The sequence below is a fragment of the Cinclus cinclus genome, chromosome 3 (genome assembly GCF_963662255.1).
Source record: "Cinclus cinclus chromosome 3, bCinCin1.1, whole genome shotgun sequence".
Taxonomy (NCBI): domain Eukaryota; kingdom Metazoa; phylum Chordata; class Aves; order Passeriformes; family Cinclidae; genus Cinclus; species Cinclus cinclus.
The window spans coordinates 11,054,194-11,071,028 of NC_085048.1; the positions used below are offsets into that span (position 1 = coordinate 11,054,194).

Here is a 16,835-nt window from a genome sequence, read left to right on the forward strand (position 1 = left end):
TTTGTCTTTTGTCCAGCTCTGACAATGGCTGATATTTTTAGTTTGTGAATGGTAGGAAATGTTTCAGCATATTCTGGATGTAAAGTACATGGCATTTACTGCAGGGTAAGAATGTGCAAACGTGTGCTACTGAAGATAGGTGATAAAATGGAAATTTTCATGTTTGTTTAATTTGCAGTATAGTTGCTCCACTGCCTTCATCCTTAAAGCATTAAATTGTTGATAAGCTGTCTTTGCCTTGATACACTTCTGCTAAGCTGCCATAAAATTGGTACCTTAATGGAAGAGAACATAGGCCTCCAACTATGTGTAGGTGTCTCTAGGCAGAGAAATTATATGTTTGTGTTCTCAGGTCTGTTGTAGTCTTTTAACTTTTAGTCAGCCTCTTAATTTTTTTTTCTACCTGTAAGGAAGTTTTATTTTAGACTCTTAAAAAAACCTGCAATACAAAAAACCAGGACCTTGAATGTTAAAAATGCTCTACTGAATGTTTTGTCATGGAACATAGAACCTAAAGACTTGCTTTGTACATTTATTTAGGTGCTTTGATTCATCCAAAAGATCCTGAACTGATCTTGGCTATTGAATCCTGTTTAAAAGGCCTACTTCAGGCATTTTGCTGTGATAATCATGGCGATGAAAGAACTCTCCAGTTTCTGATGTCAAAATATTATCCACGTGGACATAGACCTCAAATAATTGTAAATAAATTTCAGAATAAAATTTATGATACTAGTCAGAGGTAAGTGTGTTTTCAATTTTATTGTTTAGCCTTGATGGTTGAAAAGAACTGTTTGTAAATTTTTTTTGAAGAATCTCATGTGAGTTTTATGAATGGTGTTTTTTTTTTCTTTTCTTCAGAGCTGTTCATCATCCAGAATTCCCATCAGTTCTGACAGCACTGGAAATAGATAATCCAGTGGTTGCCAATTGTTTGATCGATATGAGGGGTATCGAAACAGTGCTGCTGATTAAAGTAAGGCTTTATGCTCCCTGATGATCTGTAAAGAAACATGTGGAGCACTTATGACACCTTCACTGGTAGTGTCTGTAATGGATAAAAGAGGTAGAGGAAGTTTTGCTCTCCTCTTTGCTCCATGTGTTTCAGGACCTTCCCTGTTTGTTTCTGGATTGTTTGCCACTACCTTTCTGGGCCTCTAAGTGGTGTAGCTTCCCAGCCTAAATAATCCTTGTGTGTGTAATCAGCCTCCTAACTGCTGGCTCTGTCTCATGTCTCTCTGCTAACTGGTGGGTTCAGGATGTGTTGGGTTTGTGTAGTCCAGGAGTCAGCAAAATTGGCAACCCGCCCCTACCAGTTGTACCTAGAAGCTGGTAGCTAAGTTTTCTGACACTACCTGATCTCTGATCTTAATTGATTTTTGATTTTCTGTTAGTACTGAACATACCAGCTCTTGGAGATAAGATTACAGGTAAAATGTTCAAAGATAAAAATAAGGTGTATGTGTTTTTATTTAAAGAAGGGAGGTATTCTCTAAGTAAGCAGAGCTAAGGATCCTTACTTTTTGTGAATTTTAGCTTTCTCCAGAATCTCTTGTCCCAGTTTATCCTCTGCCATTCTTACTGGAAAGAGGCAGTTCGTGCTCTGTCTAATGTAGAGCTGACTGTTTATCAAGCATGACTGTCACTGAGTGGGTGATATAATAGCTGAACTCTGTAGGCTTTTCTCATGGCAGGGATGTTGGGATTGTTCTTCCCCGTCTGCCTGAACTAATGGGTTATTTTCATAATATTGTTATCTTTGGGCCCTACTTGAACAATTTCAGCTGAATCTGAAACAAGTATTCTGTGGGAAAATTGATACGTTGGAATGGATAATATGGTTGCCTTGGACAAAGGCACTTGTGACCACTTATTCTGGCACTGTCCATGTTGGGGTCTTTTACCAACATGTTTCCCTGAACTTTAATTGAATATTGTTTGGTGTCCTTCATACCTTGCTTTGGAAGCTTGTTTCCTCTATGTTTACTCTACTTTTGACAGTTGAATATGTCTGTGCATAGTGGCCTTCTAGTTAGTGATTTTTTTCCCCCCCCCGTGGCAAATTATAAGGGACTGATTAGACTACAGAATTCACAAATAAACAACCAGTTAAGCTTAGTGGGTTCTCGAGAGCATAAATGTCTTACTCAACTAAGAAAAGTAGATTCTTGACATTATAGATAATTTTCACATTCTTTCATTACTGTATTTCTTTTTAATTAAGAAATGAAGTTATTTCTGGGTGAAAACATATAGACAACTTTTAAATTCTTGTCCTTGATTATGGTTGCTTTTCTGCTGGTATTACAAGGCCATTTTGTTTTTCAGAATAGCCGTAGGGCTCGTGAGGTAATGCAGTGCAATCGGCCTCCAAAAAACTGTAAAGAAGCTTTCACTGCTGAAGGTGATCAAGTATTTGAACGTCGGTATTACTCTTCCAATTTTGTCAGACCCAAGTTCCTAAGTCAAGATGTTGAAGCAGAAATCAGGTTGGCATCTTGAAATGTCTTTGTAGAAAGTGCACTTGTTGGCATGAATAGTGGAATTGCATATTTGTCCATTTGCATGTACACTACTCTCTAGTCTCTCCATTTTCTTTCTGAGATTTACACTTCCTTTTTGAGAATTCGAGAAAATCTCTTCATTTCAGTGCATTTCTGTGATAGGAATAAACTTGCATTGTATGTAATTATCTTTCAGCTTGTAGTATGTAGATCTTACCTACGAAGCAGGGATTTTCTGTGCTCAGTAGTCTTCTTTTTTCATTCTTGGTCAAAAAGAGTATGGAGTCAAAGCTGTTCCTTTAAAAATGTAGCACTTGAGCAATGGTGACATAAATCACTGCAATCAAGGCCTGGCTGTTCAAAGTTGTTAGCACATATCCTCCTACTGGTTTCAAACTTTGCATCTGTGTTTCCTCAGACTTTTCACTTCATTCATGGTAGGTATCTCTGAGAATTCCCTCACCTTTTATATTTCTAGGGTTTTTTTCTCTCATTGCTTTCAAAAAGGTAGTTGAAAAAATAAAATGTTCTTCAAAGATTACAAACTTGAGCTATCCCCAAGGAAATTTGTGACAATAGAATACTTTCATTTTGAGGCTCAGATTATATTAGAAACATATTAGGTAATTTTATTATTAATAGCTGATAGTATAAACTGAATTGAATGATAAAATTTATTTCTATTACCTCAAAAGTTTTAAATATGTCAGTTAATTGTAGTTTGTTCACGTCAGTATATAATGAATTTCAAAGATTATCTTAACTTTCAAAGTATTACAGGCATTCCATTACCAATTTTGCTTCATACATGTAATTTTTATTTGTGTATTTCTATATGTGTGTGTCACAAATAATATATATGTAGTGTGCAACACCTCAATATCTCTTTGTTTATAAAGTCACTTGGATAAAGAAATTGAAAACAAAAGGGCACAGTTGAAAGCCTCTCAGCAACGCTTACATTCCATTGAAGATGAGATTAGGCAGAATGAAGATCATCTCTGTGGTCATCGGCGACACCAAAAACAACTGCAGGTACAGTGTTAGCTTTTTGAAACTCCTCAGTCTTTCTCTATTTCTCTTTGACTTCTGCAGTCTGTTTGGAGTGCCTGATAGTTTTTAATTTTTATCCTTACTTTTGTTGTTTGCTTTCATGTTTTTTGTTTTTGTAATATGCTCTTATAATTGAAGACAGAATGATAGAGGCCACATCAATCCTAGCATATGCAATTGTTTCTGTTTGGTATCTTTCCCCCCCTTGTGCTAAATCTTAGAAATTTCTACTGCTTTTTTTGACACTAGTAGTAAGCTGTTGCACAGAAAAGACACTTGCAGCATATAATGCTTCTCCCTCCTTTATTTCTGCTGAGCCTTGCCTCTTTATTCCCAGAGTTTTGTTTATCTTCTTGCTGTTCCAGTATATTCCTAACCCATCTTGATATGCTGAATATCTTTTCCTTAAGTTCTCTTAATTTTAATTTCTTTAAAAACCATTTTACAGCTATTAGCCTCCTTTCTGTGGTCTCTGGTGCTTCTAGGTAGGATATATATTTGTGGTGGACAGTGGTGCTCCAGGTAGGCAGTGTAAGCTAATACATACTGTATAAGGTTGTATTCAGTAAATTATAAGTAAGAAGCTGCACAAAAACCTGGCATGTATTGTGAAATAATGAAGATAAATACTTGGAGAAAAGAAAATGTATTTCATTCAATTGTCATATTGAATGGAAGTATGATAACTTAATGAAATAAAGCACACAACTTTCAGAACAAGTTACATCTCATGAAAATGAATTCCACAGGTGGGTGTGAAGAATTGTGTCTCTTGTTAGTCACTAGCGAAACTGAAAAATACAAGTATCTTCTTTCCTGTGATGACTTAAATGAACAAATGTGAACTTTTCTCTTTAGTTAAGCTTCAGAACATGTATTTTTTTTTGTCTTCTCAGGTAAAAGTAAGAACAACAAATGCAGAGATAGCAGATCTTGAAAACATGGAAGAACACCAGTCAGCAGACATCCATATATTGGTAAGAATCCCTCAGTCTCTTCTTTTGGGTTTTAGTGACAATTACATTGAGCTGCTCCTATTCTCACTACAGTTATAGAGTACTTCATGTAATACTGTACCCTAATACTGATAGTAAAAGTCTGGTAGAGTAGTTTATAAATGTGTCTCCTTTTATTATTCTTTACTTTAATACATTTTGACAGCAAGATGAAGCTGAAGAAAATAAGGGTAGGATGGAATCTGTAAAACAAGACATGCAGCTACAAAGCAGAAAAATGGAAGAACTGAAGAATAATCTCCAAGCAGCTGAAAAAAAATTAGAAGAAGCGAAAGAAAAAATTCATCAAGTTGAAGAAATTGCTGGCCCAATTAAGGTAACAATAATTTTATACTGTTTTTTTTTTTTTTATTTGTCCCATTTGTGTGTCAAGGTGAATGAGGTTAAGAAGAGGTGAGGCAGGAGAAAAGAACTTGCTGTTGCCTGATGTACTTAGGGTCTACCTAGAAAATAGAAATGGAGCATTCCATCTAGAACATGTTGGAAAATGGGCTTGCCAGCATTTTGAAGGTGATGTTGATTGTTACATGTAGTCGCTGTAGTATTTTTTTGTTTAATATGAGTTCATTTACAGTTATCTTAAGTCATGGAGTGAAAAGGCTGGAGAAACAGTTTCCTTGACTTTCCTTTCTCATGCATCACATTCGTTGTTTCTCTTGTTTGTTTGTAAGAAACCTTGGCTCAGAATGTTCATAACTGTTCATTTCTCAAATTAGCATTTGAAGTTCTACATGAAGTAGTTGTTATCTTATGAAGTTACTTAATCACAGAAGGTACCAGTATATAGTTTTAATTATTCAAGACTACAGAAGGCACCTGGAAATGGCAGAGAAGTAACAAGACTTAAATAACAGAATGGTGATGTGCAAAATTTGATATTGACAAATGCAAGGCAGTCTCACTTTGGCAAGAAGAACTTATAGTTTGAAAATAGAAAACAGAAATAAGAGTTCAGGGCATTTATAGTACTGTAAACTTGTAGAAGGATGAACTGAAGAAAACATAAAGATCACTATGGGAATCTCTTACACGTCTCACTTAAGCTGTAAATTGCTGTGTTAGCCAAAATTAAAAGAGCAGACAGGAGTAAGGAAACAGGGCAGCAAAGCAACAGATAAATGTGTTAGTTCTAATATATCTAATATAGAAATTATATATTAAAAGAATTCTAATAATTTAATAGAATATTATAGATTTAATTCTATTACTGTTCTATTAATATCAATATTAAAATTCTATTTTAAAATAACCACTCTGGATGGAAAGCAAAGAGATTTATTCAGAATATGAAACATTACTGCTTGTTGTTTAGAGTACTGAACACAATTGAGGGAAGCACTGAAATTCCTGAAAAGGTTTTAATTCAGATGTGTTGTTAAGTGTTCTACAGTTGTTTAATGAGCTACTGACATATAGCAAATTGTGGTTTTAAGATAGTATTGGAATAAAGTAAGAGCACCTGTTATTGTTGATGATAGTTTTCTTGTTTGTTGTTCTGGGTTTTTTTAGTTGTTTCTTGTTTTTATTCTGCTTGGTTTGGTGTTTTTGCTTTTGTTGTTAAGACAAGCCATCTAGTTGACAGGATTGAGGAAGAAAATTATGTCCTGATTTATGTCATTCTTTATACCTCTTTGGTTCTCTGGAAAGATAAATCACTTTAACAGTATCAATACTTACACAGTGTTAGGTTGCTGGTGAAGGGTCTGGAGCACAGTTTCTGTGAGGAGCAGCTGAGGGAGCTGGGGCTGTTTAGCCTGGAGAAAAGGAGGCTCAGGGGGTACCTTAGCAGTCCCTACAACCACCTGAAAGGAAGGTGTAGTGAGGTGGAACTCAGTCTCTTCTCCTAGGTAACAAGTGACAGGAGGAGAGGAAATGGCTTCAAATTGCACCAGGGGAGGTTTAGTTTAGATATGGGATGAAAAATATTCTTGGAAAGGGTTGTAAACTGTTGGAACAAACTTGCCAGGCAAGTTTGGAATCACTATCCCTGGAAGTGTTCCAAAAATGTGTGGCTATTGTACTGGAGTATGTGGTTTAGTGGTGTGTGGTGGTGATGGTTTTGGGTTGATGGTTGTACTTAATGTTCTTAAAGGTTTATTCCAACCTCAACTATGCTATGATTCTATGACTTCATGTGACAGGTGTAGCAGGACACTGAATTTTCACACAGAAATGCAGTTCCAGCTGATGTTACACAGACATCAGAAGTTCCAGATAGAATGTAGTGTAAAAAATAAATGCAGCTTTTTGAGCTTTAGGAGAAAGCATAGCTTTTTTTAAAGATGGAAACATCTCAAGATATAATTCCTAAAATCACTCCATGTACTTACTCCTTGTCAAAATTAAGTATAGACTTTCTCATAAGCTGTTGTTAAAGCTCCCAGACTCTAGAAGTAGTGCTACTGAAAGAAAAATAAGTTAGAACAACCTGTGAGAAATCAGTAAACACTAGAGAGATTCTCAGGAATCTACCCCAAACAGCTCACATTGTGATTTCTTCCAAACAGGCTGAATTAAACCAGGCTAAGTCAGAAGTGGAAAGCAGCAAATACCATTTGCAGCACTATGAAGACAAACAGAGGGAGCATGAGGCTTGCATAAATAAGCACAAAGATTTACTCATTTCCAAAGAAAAGGAATTAGAGGTACGTGTGGTGGTTTTTTGGTTAGCTGTTGAAGTCAGATGGTCATGATTCTTCTAATATTTAATATAAATCATTCCACTTGTATAACAGACAGACCATATTAATATACTCAGCTCCACTGAGTATTCTGTCAGCTATGTCCTACACTAACTATGTAAAGCTAGTAAAGTAATTTTGTATAAATGAATTGAAACCTCTTTTTTTCTGACAGGACACCATTTCTGTCTTGACAGATAAATTAGGGTTCATCCATCTAGGACTATTTCTTCTGTCTTTTGCAATGAGAAGATTAAAATTACTTAAAACTTGTGGCTTAAGTTAAATTGAATAATATTGTTTTGGTCTTGTATGGTAGGTTTTTCCTTGTGCAGGCCCAATATCTGGTCTTTTCAAGACTTACCTAATCAAGCTTTATTAACTAACTCTGAAATCACATCCGTGAAGAATTTTGAAAGACTGCCCTATTTAAATATGGTGATTTTGGTTCCTTATTTATCTGCATTAGCTAAATAACCATGATTGTATTAAAAATCTTGGATACAGTTCTTGGCACTGAAATAACTACTCATGTATAAATGTTGTCAATAAAACTGTTAACTGGGTTTGCTGAAGAACACACAAATACTGTTTTTGCTTGGAGTTTGTGATTTTCTGTAGCATAAAATACTTGTTGTGAAGACTAAACAGATTTTTGAAAAATATGACAATTATTTGAGTTTCAAACATTCCTTTAGGAAAAAATGGCAAAAGCAAAACAAATCTTCTCGGAGCGCATCAAGGTCAGCAGAACTGTTAAAAGTCTTGATGCAGAAATGAATCGCTTGAGAGAGAAGATAAATTTAGAAAGCAGTCACCATGGTAACAGAGAAGAAATAGTCCAGTAAGTCATCTTTACTAAAGTCTAAAACAGTTCAGGTAGGACGGAAAAGAGAGGGGAAAGAAGAGTTTTCTTACCGACTCCCTATGTGTTTATGTGTGTATTTAGTACTTAAGCTATGTATGAAGGTGTAGAAATGTGTTGTACTGATTCTCCCAGTTTTATTCTCCCAGATTTATGAGTCCTGAAACACTTTCAAGTGATTTTAAACAGCATCTGTATATATATGATGATACCAATAATCAGATACCCTCTTAGTGTTTTGAAGTATCCCAGTTATGACTGCACAGATTTGACTCACCATTATTTTGTGATGTATTTAGTATTAAGCATAATTCTAGATTGAGTAACTAATGCACCGGCTGGGCAGCTCCTTGAGGTTTTGACTTTAGTGTATTTCAAGGAAGCAGTCCCCTCATATATTCTTGAGTGTTGGGAAACCAGTCCTTCATTCTCCTTGGTGAAAGAGTTTATTTTCAAAAGAATTAAAAATAGAATTAAGATTTAATTTTTGTCCACATTTCATTTGTGAACAGTTTCTTACTTGATTTATCAAATGCTTTTAGCTTTCACATAAATCCTCACAAGAAAGCTTTCACTTGAATATTTGATTATCAAAATTATTTTCAGCATTTATAACAATAGCTCAGTTTTTATGTAATGCATATTACTCCTAACCTTTCTGTTAATTAAAACAGGCAATTTCGTTACACAAAGGAAAGATACGAGGATGCAAGCAATAAAGTAAAGAATTTAAGGAGGTTTATTGCGGTGCTGGATGAAGTAATGACAGAGAGACTCAAAGTGTATCGGCAGTTCCTAAGGTGAGTTTGAGGCAGTGTTCACAACAATGTTTTTAACCTAAGCTTGCTCCCAGTTGCAATCTTCTCATGCCTGAGAGTTTAGAGGAAGCCAGGACTGACAGCTGGAAAAGCAGTAAGGTAGTGCAACCTGTATTTTGCTTAATCCAAAAGACCTCAGCTGTGCTGATTTCATCCAAGGCAGTTCTGTTTGAGTGCTGGTTTTGGTCAGTAAAAGGTCAGCAACACAATAGGACTTGAAATAATCTGGACTGTCACTCTTTTTTTATTGATTATAATCAGTGGTGCTGAGCTCCTATAATTTCACTGTGGGCCAAACACTTTTCTGCTCTCTGTTGAAAAATTTTGAAGATTTTCATTCAGATTCTATAATTTGACAGCTTCTGCTCCATTACTGTGTACACCCCATTTTTCTTGCTTTAGTCCCTTAATATCCTAAACCTATCCATGAAGATGTTGTTGTTGCCTTCCTTCAAAAGGATTCTCTCCAGTATGTCTAATGTCACCCACTTGAGAGTGCAGTTAATTTTGGGAGAATGTTGTTATTGGAGGAGGAACTGATGATGAAAATCTGTTGTCACTTTTTCATGTATTTAAAAACTTCCTCCCCTAATGTTTGTTTGCTTGATTTAAGGAGCCTTTCTATGCAATGCAAACTCCACTTTGAGCACTTACTACGTGTTCGTGGTTGTTCTGGACATATACATTTTGATCACAAGAATGAGACGCTTTCCATAACAGTAAGTTATTTTATATTACTTCAATTACCATAATACATAATGAATTATTATTTATTTTAGTCTCAGGTGCTAGAAATGCATTGCAAATGATAGAATAAATTGTTTTTCCCTCTTCAAACTGTGATGCGCTAAATTGTAGCAGTGTAAATATTCTGATCCAGTAATCAATTAAATCATATAAAAGAACTAGTTGGGATTACAAGTAGAAAATTGTGAAGTATAAGTTATAGAAATGTTAGGAATGTTGTGCCTTGAAATATGCAGCCATAGGAACCTCACCAAGAAGTTGCTGGACTTCTGTGTTTTGGTTAAGAAATTATGGAGACTGTCATGCACACCACTTATGCTGCTTTGGACACCCCTAGCCTTCCCATCTTGGTTTGAATATCAATGATTCCAATCAGTAGACCTCAGTAGAGATGACCAATTGGGATAAGAATATTGATGAAGTTATATAACTAACAAAACCAGTCATTGCAAAGGTTAAATTTATTAAGAGCGGCCGTATTAGGCATGGTATGTAAAAGAACTTACGTAACAGTGATTCAGCAGAAAAAATATGTAAAAATGGCTGGATTTTGTCTGTTGAGAGGAACACATTGGAGGAGTTTCCAAAAGCCTGAGTGAAGAAGTGTCTGCTTAATCACATCAAATTGGTGTTGGATAAGTTTCTTCTGTCCCATTTGGTGCCAGGAGGATGTTGTTGAAAACAAGCAAGGACAGAAAACATTCCCATTTTAAATGGGCAGGTTGCTAGATTACAAGGAATAAATGTGGACTGTTCATCCAGTCTTTCAAAATAACTCATTCTTTGTTCATTTATAGGAGGTTCACCAGTATTTGTGTGATTGCATAATGGCTCTAGTTGTTATTTAAACAACTTAATGCAGGAAAGCTTTGATAGGCTTTTTTTTCTGTGTCCTTTTTAACATAGATCCCAAAAACTTTTATCATGGATTTATTTACTTGAGTTTCTGTGGGAGACTTCAGTTTTAGGGATTAAGGGGAAAAATGAGCAGTGGCAACATAAATACATGTCACAGTCCTAATTAGACAGGTGAAGCACAGATATCTGAAGAACTAAACTCAGTCCATAAAATACCAAGTCATTACTTGATTTTTAGGAATATATTTTTCAATAACTGATGTCTCACGTATCTCACAAGAGATCTGTATTTAGTCAAGGAATGTAAGTTGCAAAAAGAAAACAATTCCCTGTAAAAAAAATTCCACATCAAAATAATCCTTATTTGCCTGCTTAACTTGTTAAAGGCGATGCAATTGGCAGGGGAAGAAAATGCTCAAGTTTCATCTTACAGGAGTGCCACAAGATGTCATCATAATCAATGTAACCAAACACTGTTCACAATGTTTCATGCATACCATATAAAGAATCCCTTCCTCATTTTAAATTCTTTTGTAAATCAGTTGCCTGCTTTTCTATTGTACCTGGTAACCATGGGATTTGACTGTTATGTAAACATTCATGTTGACATTTATTAAACGCTATTTAACAGCTATTAAAAATAGAGATTTGAGTAACAAAACTGTGGCAGAGTCATTCAGTCTGTTCAGTATGTATGACTGGGATAGAAGAAGTTGCAGTGATCCTAGAAATGTGTTAGTAAATGGTTAGGAGCCATCCCATTCCAGAATGGCAGTTGCAGTGAAATGGCAGAAAATTGTTTTCAAGTGATCTCTGTTGATGTATAATGTGTTTGCTGTTAGAACTATGATTCTGTTAGTATGTCTTCATATCAGATTTAAAAATTGTTAAAATGTTTTTATTTCAAGGTTCAGCCTCGAGAGGAAGAAAAAACTGCCCGTAGTGATCTGAGATCCTTATCAGGAGGTGAACGTTCCTTCTCCACAGTTTGTTTCATTCTTTCTCTGTGGAACATTTCTGAATCTCCTTTCAGATGCATGGATGAATTTGATGTCTACATGGTATATAGTTTAAACTTTAATTAAGTCTCCCATTCTGATCTGTATAAATCAGTGAAATAGTTGGGTTGTTACTTGTGTTTGGTTAGATTTAAAACCACCATAGTTAACTGTAAATTATAAAAAGTCCCCAAACTAAAATCAAAATTCCCCAAAACAAAATTTGTTAGTGATCTTGTTCACTTTGGTGACTTCTGAAGCTTATTTCGTTTCTGAAGTTGGTATCCAGAAATATGAGCCTTTCTGTTAATTGATGTGTTCAAACCTTTGTTCAGCACAAAAATAATAAATCATCTGTTACTGTGTTTGTCAGAGGTTGACTTTGCACATTTCTGGGACATTCTGGGCTTGGCATGTGCTTTGATTTCTGCCAATTTTGAGATCAGTGTGAGGTTTTTTCAGAGTAAATGTAACAACTGGGTTCAATGCTGCTGCTCATTTTATGGAAACTCGATGTTCCAAGATGTTAAAATGCAGAATAATGAACAATAAATACTAATGTTAGCTAAAACTGTTAAATCATATCTTTGTGTACAGCTTCCCTGGACAGGCCACTAACCCATTTTGAAATTTATTTCCTTATATCTAAAATTTATTTCTTACTTATTAATATGCAAGGTGGTATGAGTTTGATAAAATAGTTCTGTGAGGAAAAGATTTGATACCAGCTTACTTAATTTTGCCTCAGTGTCCCTTCCTCATCCATCATTTATTTGCTAGGAATCACCTAGAGGGAACAAAGATAATATAGTCTATATTAAAGAATTTCAAAGAGGAGAGTATGCATCTAAGGTAGTGAAGTAGTAGTTTTTCAGCCAACATTCAAATCTTAGATTGTATTTTAAAAGTTAGTGGTGCAGAAGTTTATCCATCTTTCTGGAAAAGCATGGATACTCAGAACTGTAGGCCTTGCAAAGAACTTACATGTCATCTATTCCATAAATTTTTCCTCGTAATTTGTCTTTCCACTGCAGTTCCAGTTAGTGCAGCCTTGCTGTTCACGCATTCTGCAGTTGCTCTTGGTGTAATCACAGAGCCCCACCCACATGGGGACTCCACAGTGTATTTTTGTGGGACATCTCTGCTTTCATGAGGAACAGCAGCAGAGCTTCGTTAGTCCCTCCTATTAACAGCTTCCTATTGCACATCTTCTTCAGTAACCCTAATTCATAGGGTTGCATTCAAAATAGTAATTATGATAGTAGCAATAATAATCCTTATAAAAACAAGCTCTATAGTATCATAATATCATGATATGATAGATTTCATGGGGCCCTTAAATCATTCCAGGTGGTTTTTCAGGCAGGATTTTACGGGAAACATTATTCTGCTAAAGTACAGTTCATCTCAGCATACCAATAAAGTAAGAAGTACTGTATGTACATCTAAGATAATAGAAAAGCACTATAAGTAGATGAGTGTGTGATTTTTCTGATAGAAGCTTTCCATTGCCCATGTATACTAAAAAGTACAGTCTAAGAATGTCCCAGGCTGTAATTTGTAGCTTTTAGATTTTTACCCCAATGTTTCTCCAGTTTTTCTTAGTTTTTCTTAGTCTTATTTAGGTACTTTCTTTAGCCAGCCTTGGCTGTATAGCAGTTAATTCTGGTAGGTGTTCTAGAATTATGTTTTCTAATCTATTTATTACTGTCTGTACCACTACCTGAGAAATCTTTTGTCTTTAGGATATGGTTAACAGAAGAATTGCCATCGATATGGTTCTGGAGAGGGCTGACTTTCAGCGGCATCGACAGTTCATTTTGTTCACCCCCCTGAGCATGAGGTAATACTGCTGTGGGTTATTTCAGGATACAGCAATCGCAAGGGAGTTCTCTTGCAGGGAGTATAACTTGAAAAAGATGAATATGAGGAGAAAGAAATTATGCTGTTTGTAGCAGTAGAACATAAACAATTAAGCAGTTCATTGCTGATGGTTCTGTGAATTTCAAAGGGTTTTTCTAATAGGTGTTTTTTTTACTCTTCCTTACATATTGGTAATTCAGTGGGACTTGAATCAGTTTATCTGATATAAAACGACTTTTAGAAATGTTTTATTTTGTCAAACAGGCTCTTCTTAGCTTGGCTTTGTATGTCCCTCTCCCCTCCCAAAAATAACAAAAGACCTGGGATTTTTTTCTATTAATACTACACTACTTTCAAGGGGTTTTTCATCTGAGTTGATTTTATTATCTGGGTTTTAATGTTGCAGATCTGGAGGCTCATAGCTTACACCATGTTTTAAATTTTTGATCTAGTGGTTTAAAATTCTTTCAAAACCTCTATATAAAACCGTGGTAGAGCCATTCCCTGTTTAAGGGGACAGTCATGTCTCTAACCTTGTGCAGCCAACTCCTTTCTATTATCTCACTGTAACCAGTGAAACCTGTGAGGGTAATTAAAGCAGTCTTCAAAAAGAAGTTGATTTATTCCTAATTGCCTTCCCTTACTAAAGAATATAAAAAAGTAGAGTAGTGGTATCTGTTGTTATTTCAGTAGAAATGCTTTTGTCGAGATTTTCTGAAACTAATAAATACACAGGAATTTTTTGTATGGTTTTTGAATTTATTATATTGTTCCATGTTTCATGTTCAGCAAACATTAAATTTAACAGAAATATGGGGGCAGATTCAGGAAAAATCCATTTAGGATCATCAGTGGAGAAGCCTGTGTATATTTGTGTTTAGTATCTTTGCTCATTCTTAGTATGTTGTGATTGATTACACGTGTGTATATTGTGTGCTACTTCAGGATCTGTAAGGCTTGTATTCCATCTTGTATTCCATCATTTGTTCATTTGGAGGTTTTTGTTAAAGGACCTTTTCTCTAGTTAAGGCAGTCTAGTTGTTACAAATGACATGATTGAAATGAGTGCTTGTCTTTACCTCAAGCTTTTTTTGAAATCAGACCCAGAATCAGTTCCGTGAAGCCTGAACTTCACCCCATGTTTATGTTTTTCAAAACTGTCAAAGAAAAGAGGTGGAGTTATTTAAAGGAAAATATGTAATGTAAAGAATCGAATGGAAATACTGAAATTTTTGGAGAAAAAACACTGTTTAAATGATGCATCCTTTATTTTTAGTTCTCTGCCTACAAGTCCCCATATTCGAATCCTCCGCATGCCAGACCCTCGAAGAGACCAAAGAACACTGAATTTCCAAAATAGGAATGACAGAGATGAAGATCACTAAGTATCTCTGTATGAATATGGTATAATATTGCAGACAAATGTGGAATAATAAATGTAAAATTATTGCTTCCTGATTCTGAAAAAGACTATGATTTGTTAGATACTCTCAGGAAGATATTTCTTTATTGTTATTAACTGTTTTTTAAAGGAATACTGTCTGTGCACAGAGCAAGAATAAGCACAGTTTGGATGAAGAGAAAATTTTAAATGTTCTGTTGATATTTTTAGCTACTAGCTGTAGTTTTTTTTTATCTGTTCTTCTGTTTTTTCTTCTGGAAAAGTTGAAATATATTTTGTATAACTATAAAATAATATTTTAATAAACTGTTTGAACTGATACTTTTGGTAATGTTTTAGTGTCTCTACACACTTAAAATTAGCATTAAGTTAAAAATGTTTCTTCCTAGCTATGCTTTATTTCTTAAATATGTGGTAGGTAATTAATACATGCAGTAAAATGTGTTTCATTTATTTTCTAATGAAACCTCAGTAGCTGAACATGAGAAGCTGTTACAACTTATACTTTCATAATTAGAAAAGGGAAAAAATTATATGTAGTGGGAATTTATATCTTTGTGGGAAAATAGTCCTTTGATTACTTTCCTGGAGAGCTTGAGTGTCTTTGGACATGAGCTGACAAAACCTAGCAAGATGTGTCTTTATAAACCTAGATTCTTAATTCCAGTGAATCAGTTCTCTTTAAGTTTCCAGATACAGAATAAGTCTCTAAATATTCATTTTATTATAATAAACTAAAGAGACCCAAGTCTTTACAATATATAGGAATGGAGAAGAATAAGAAGTTTGGGAACTAATACAGTAACTTTTCTACAGCACTGTAGATCTGTGTTTTGTTGGGTCTCCCTGCCCTTCCTCCCCTGCCATGTTTCCCTGTGACTAGAGCACTTATACTTGATTTGTTAAGATATTGCAAGCATTTACTGGGGATAAGAAGGAAAAAGAACCAGGTTTTTCAAAGTCACTCAAGTTAACCTTTTTTTCCTCTCCTGTTCTTTTTTTCTCCAGGACCTTGAAATTTTTGACAACTCTTCAAAAAAAGTCACTTTTTAGAGTTCAGCTGCATTTCTTTTTTGTTGTTGTTTTGGGGGATTTTTTGTTGTTTGATGTTACGTGGCTACAAAAACTATTGAGACTACTCAGAGAACAATATTCAGCAGTTTCTGTACTTTTTTACTGAATAGCAGTTCCTCAATAAAACCTTACTACAGCGTAAGTTTTAACTTGACTTCGTAGTGTAATTTGTTTTCAGTCGCAGCATAGTATTAAACTTGTAGGTTTCTTTAAAATATGGAGGCTAGGTAAGACTTGAAGGAAATAACACCTTACAGAATCGTGGGACCATAAAAAATGCTGAGTTGAAAGGGACCCATCAGCTGCATGATGTTCCCAGCTGAATTCTGGCAAGTTGAAGTCCCTCATAAGGAGGAGGACTGTTGAGCTGGAAGTGTGCCTTAATTCCTTAGAGAACCATTGATCACTGTCATTGCCCTGGCCAGCAGGTCTGTAGTAGACTCTCAGGATGACGTTGCATTATTTGTATGCCCCTTGATTCTTCGAGGCTTGCAGCTGTGCCATTACCTACTGTGGGCCCCATACATTACATCCCTCCCACTTCTACCCTGCCCGTCCCTCCTGAAGAGCCTGTAAACATCCAACAGGGCACTCCAATCACAGGACTAAACCCACACAGTTTCACTTATGCCAGTGGTATCAAATATCTGGGATTGGGCCAAAGGCTTGAGGTGGTCTTGTTCCTCATGCTGTGTGCATTAGTGTAGAAATATTTCAGGTGTGCTGCTTTGCAGCCAACAAGCCTGAAGGAGATGAAGGGATTCCATTGGTTTTCTCAAGTTCTGGCACACTGTCCCATCATTCCCCAGTAGCAAGCCTGGTTTTGTCCCTTTCGTCCTTCCAAGCTGGTTTAAAGTTTTGTCAATGAGCCCTGCTGTGACCCTGCTCTAGAGCTCTTTTTCCTCTCCGAGATAGGTGCATCCCATCAGGTGTCAATAGAGCAGGTGTTGATAATC

The 16,835-nt window shown here is 35.6% G+C and overlaps 1 protein-coding gene across 2 annotated transcripts in view; it reads left to right on the forward strand.

Moving 5' to 3' along the window:
* The window catches only part of SMC6 (structural maintenance of chromosomes 6), a 42,430-nt gene extending 26,480 nt beyond the window's left edge, over positions 1-15,950 (forward strand). The window contains exons 16-29 of one of the 2 annotated variants that reach the window (XM_062489690.1): positions 541-742; positions 862-976; positions 2,329-2,489; positions 3,404-3,539; positions 4,454-4,534; positions 4,719-4,889; positions 7,081-7,218; positions 7,953-8,098; positions 8,794-8,919; positions 9,551-9,656; positions 11,451-11,603; positions 13,286-13,383; positions 14,680-14,796; positions 15,814-15,950. In XM_062489690.1, the coding sequence (XP_062345674.1) occupies positions 541-742; positions 862-976; positions 2,329-2,489; positions 3,404-3,539; positions 4,454-4,534; positions 4,719-4,889; positions 7,081-7,218; positions 7,953-8,098; positions 8,794-8,919; positions 9,551-9,656; positions 11,451-11,603; positions 13,286-13,383; positions 14,680-14,788 (1,742 nt within the window). In that variant the 3' untranslated portion in view covers positions 14,789-14,796; positions 15,814-15,950. Of the gene's footprint in view, positions 1-540; positions 743-861; positions 977-2,328; positions 2,490-3,403; positions 3,540-4,453; positions 4,535-4,718; positions 4,890-7,080; positions 7,219-7,952; positions 8,099-8,793; positions 8,920-9,550; positions 9,657-11,450; positions 11,604-13,285; positions 13,384-14,679; positions 15,371-15,813 lie in introns of those variants that run through there. The other variant, XM_062489688.1, reaches the window with a different exon arrangement.
* The last annotated feature ends 885 nt before the right edge of the window (positions 15,951-16,835 follow it).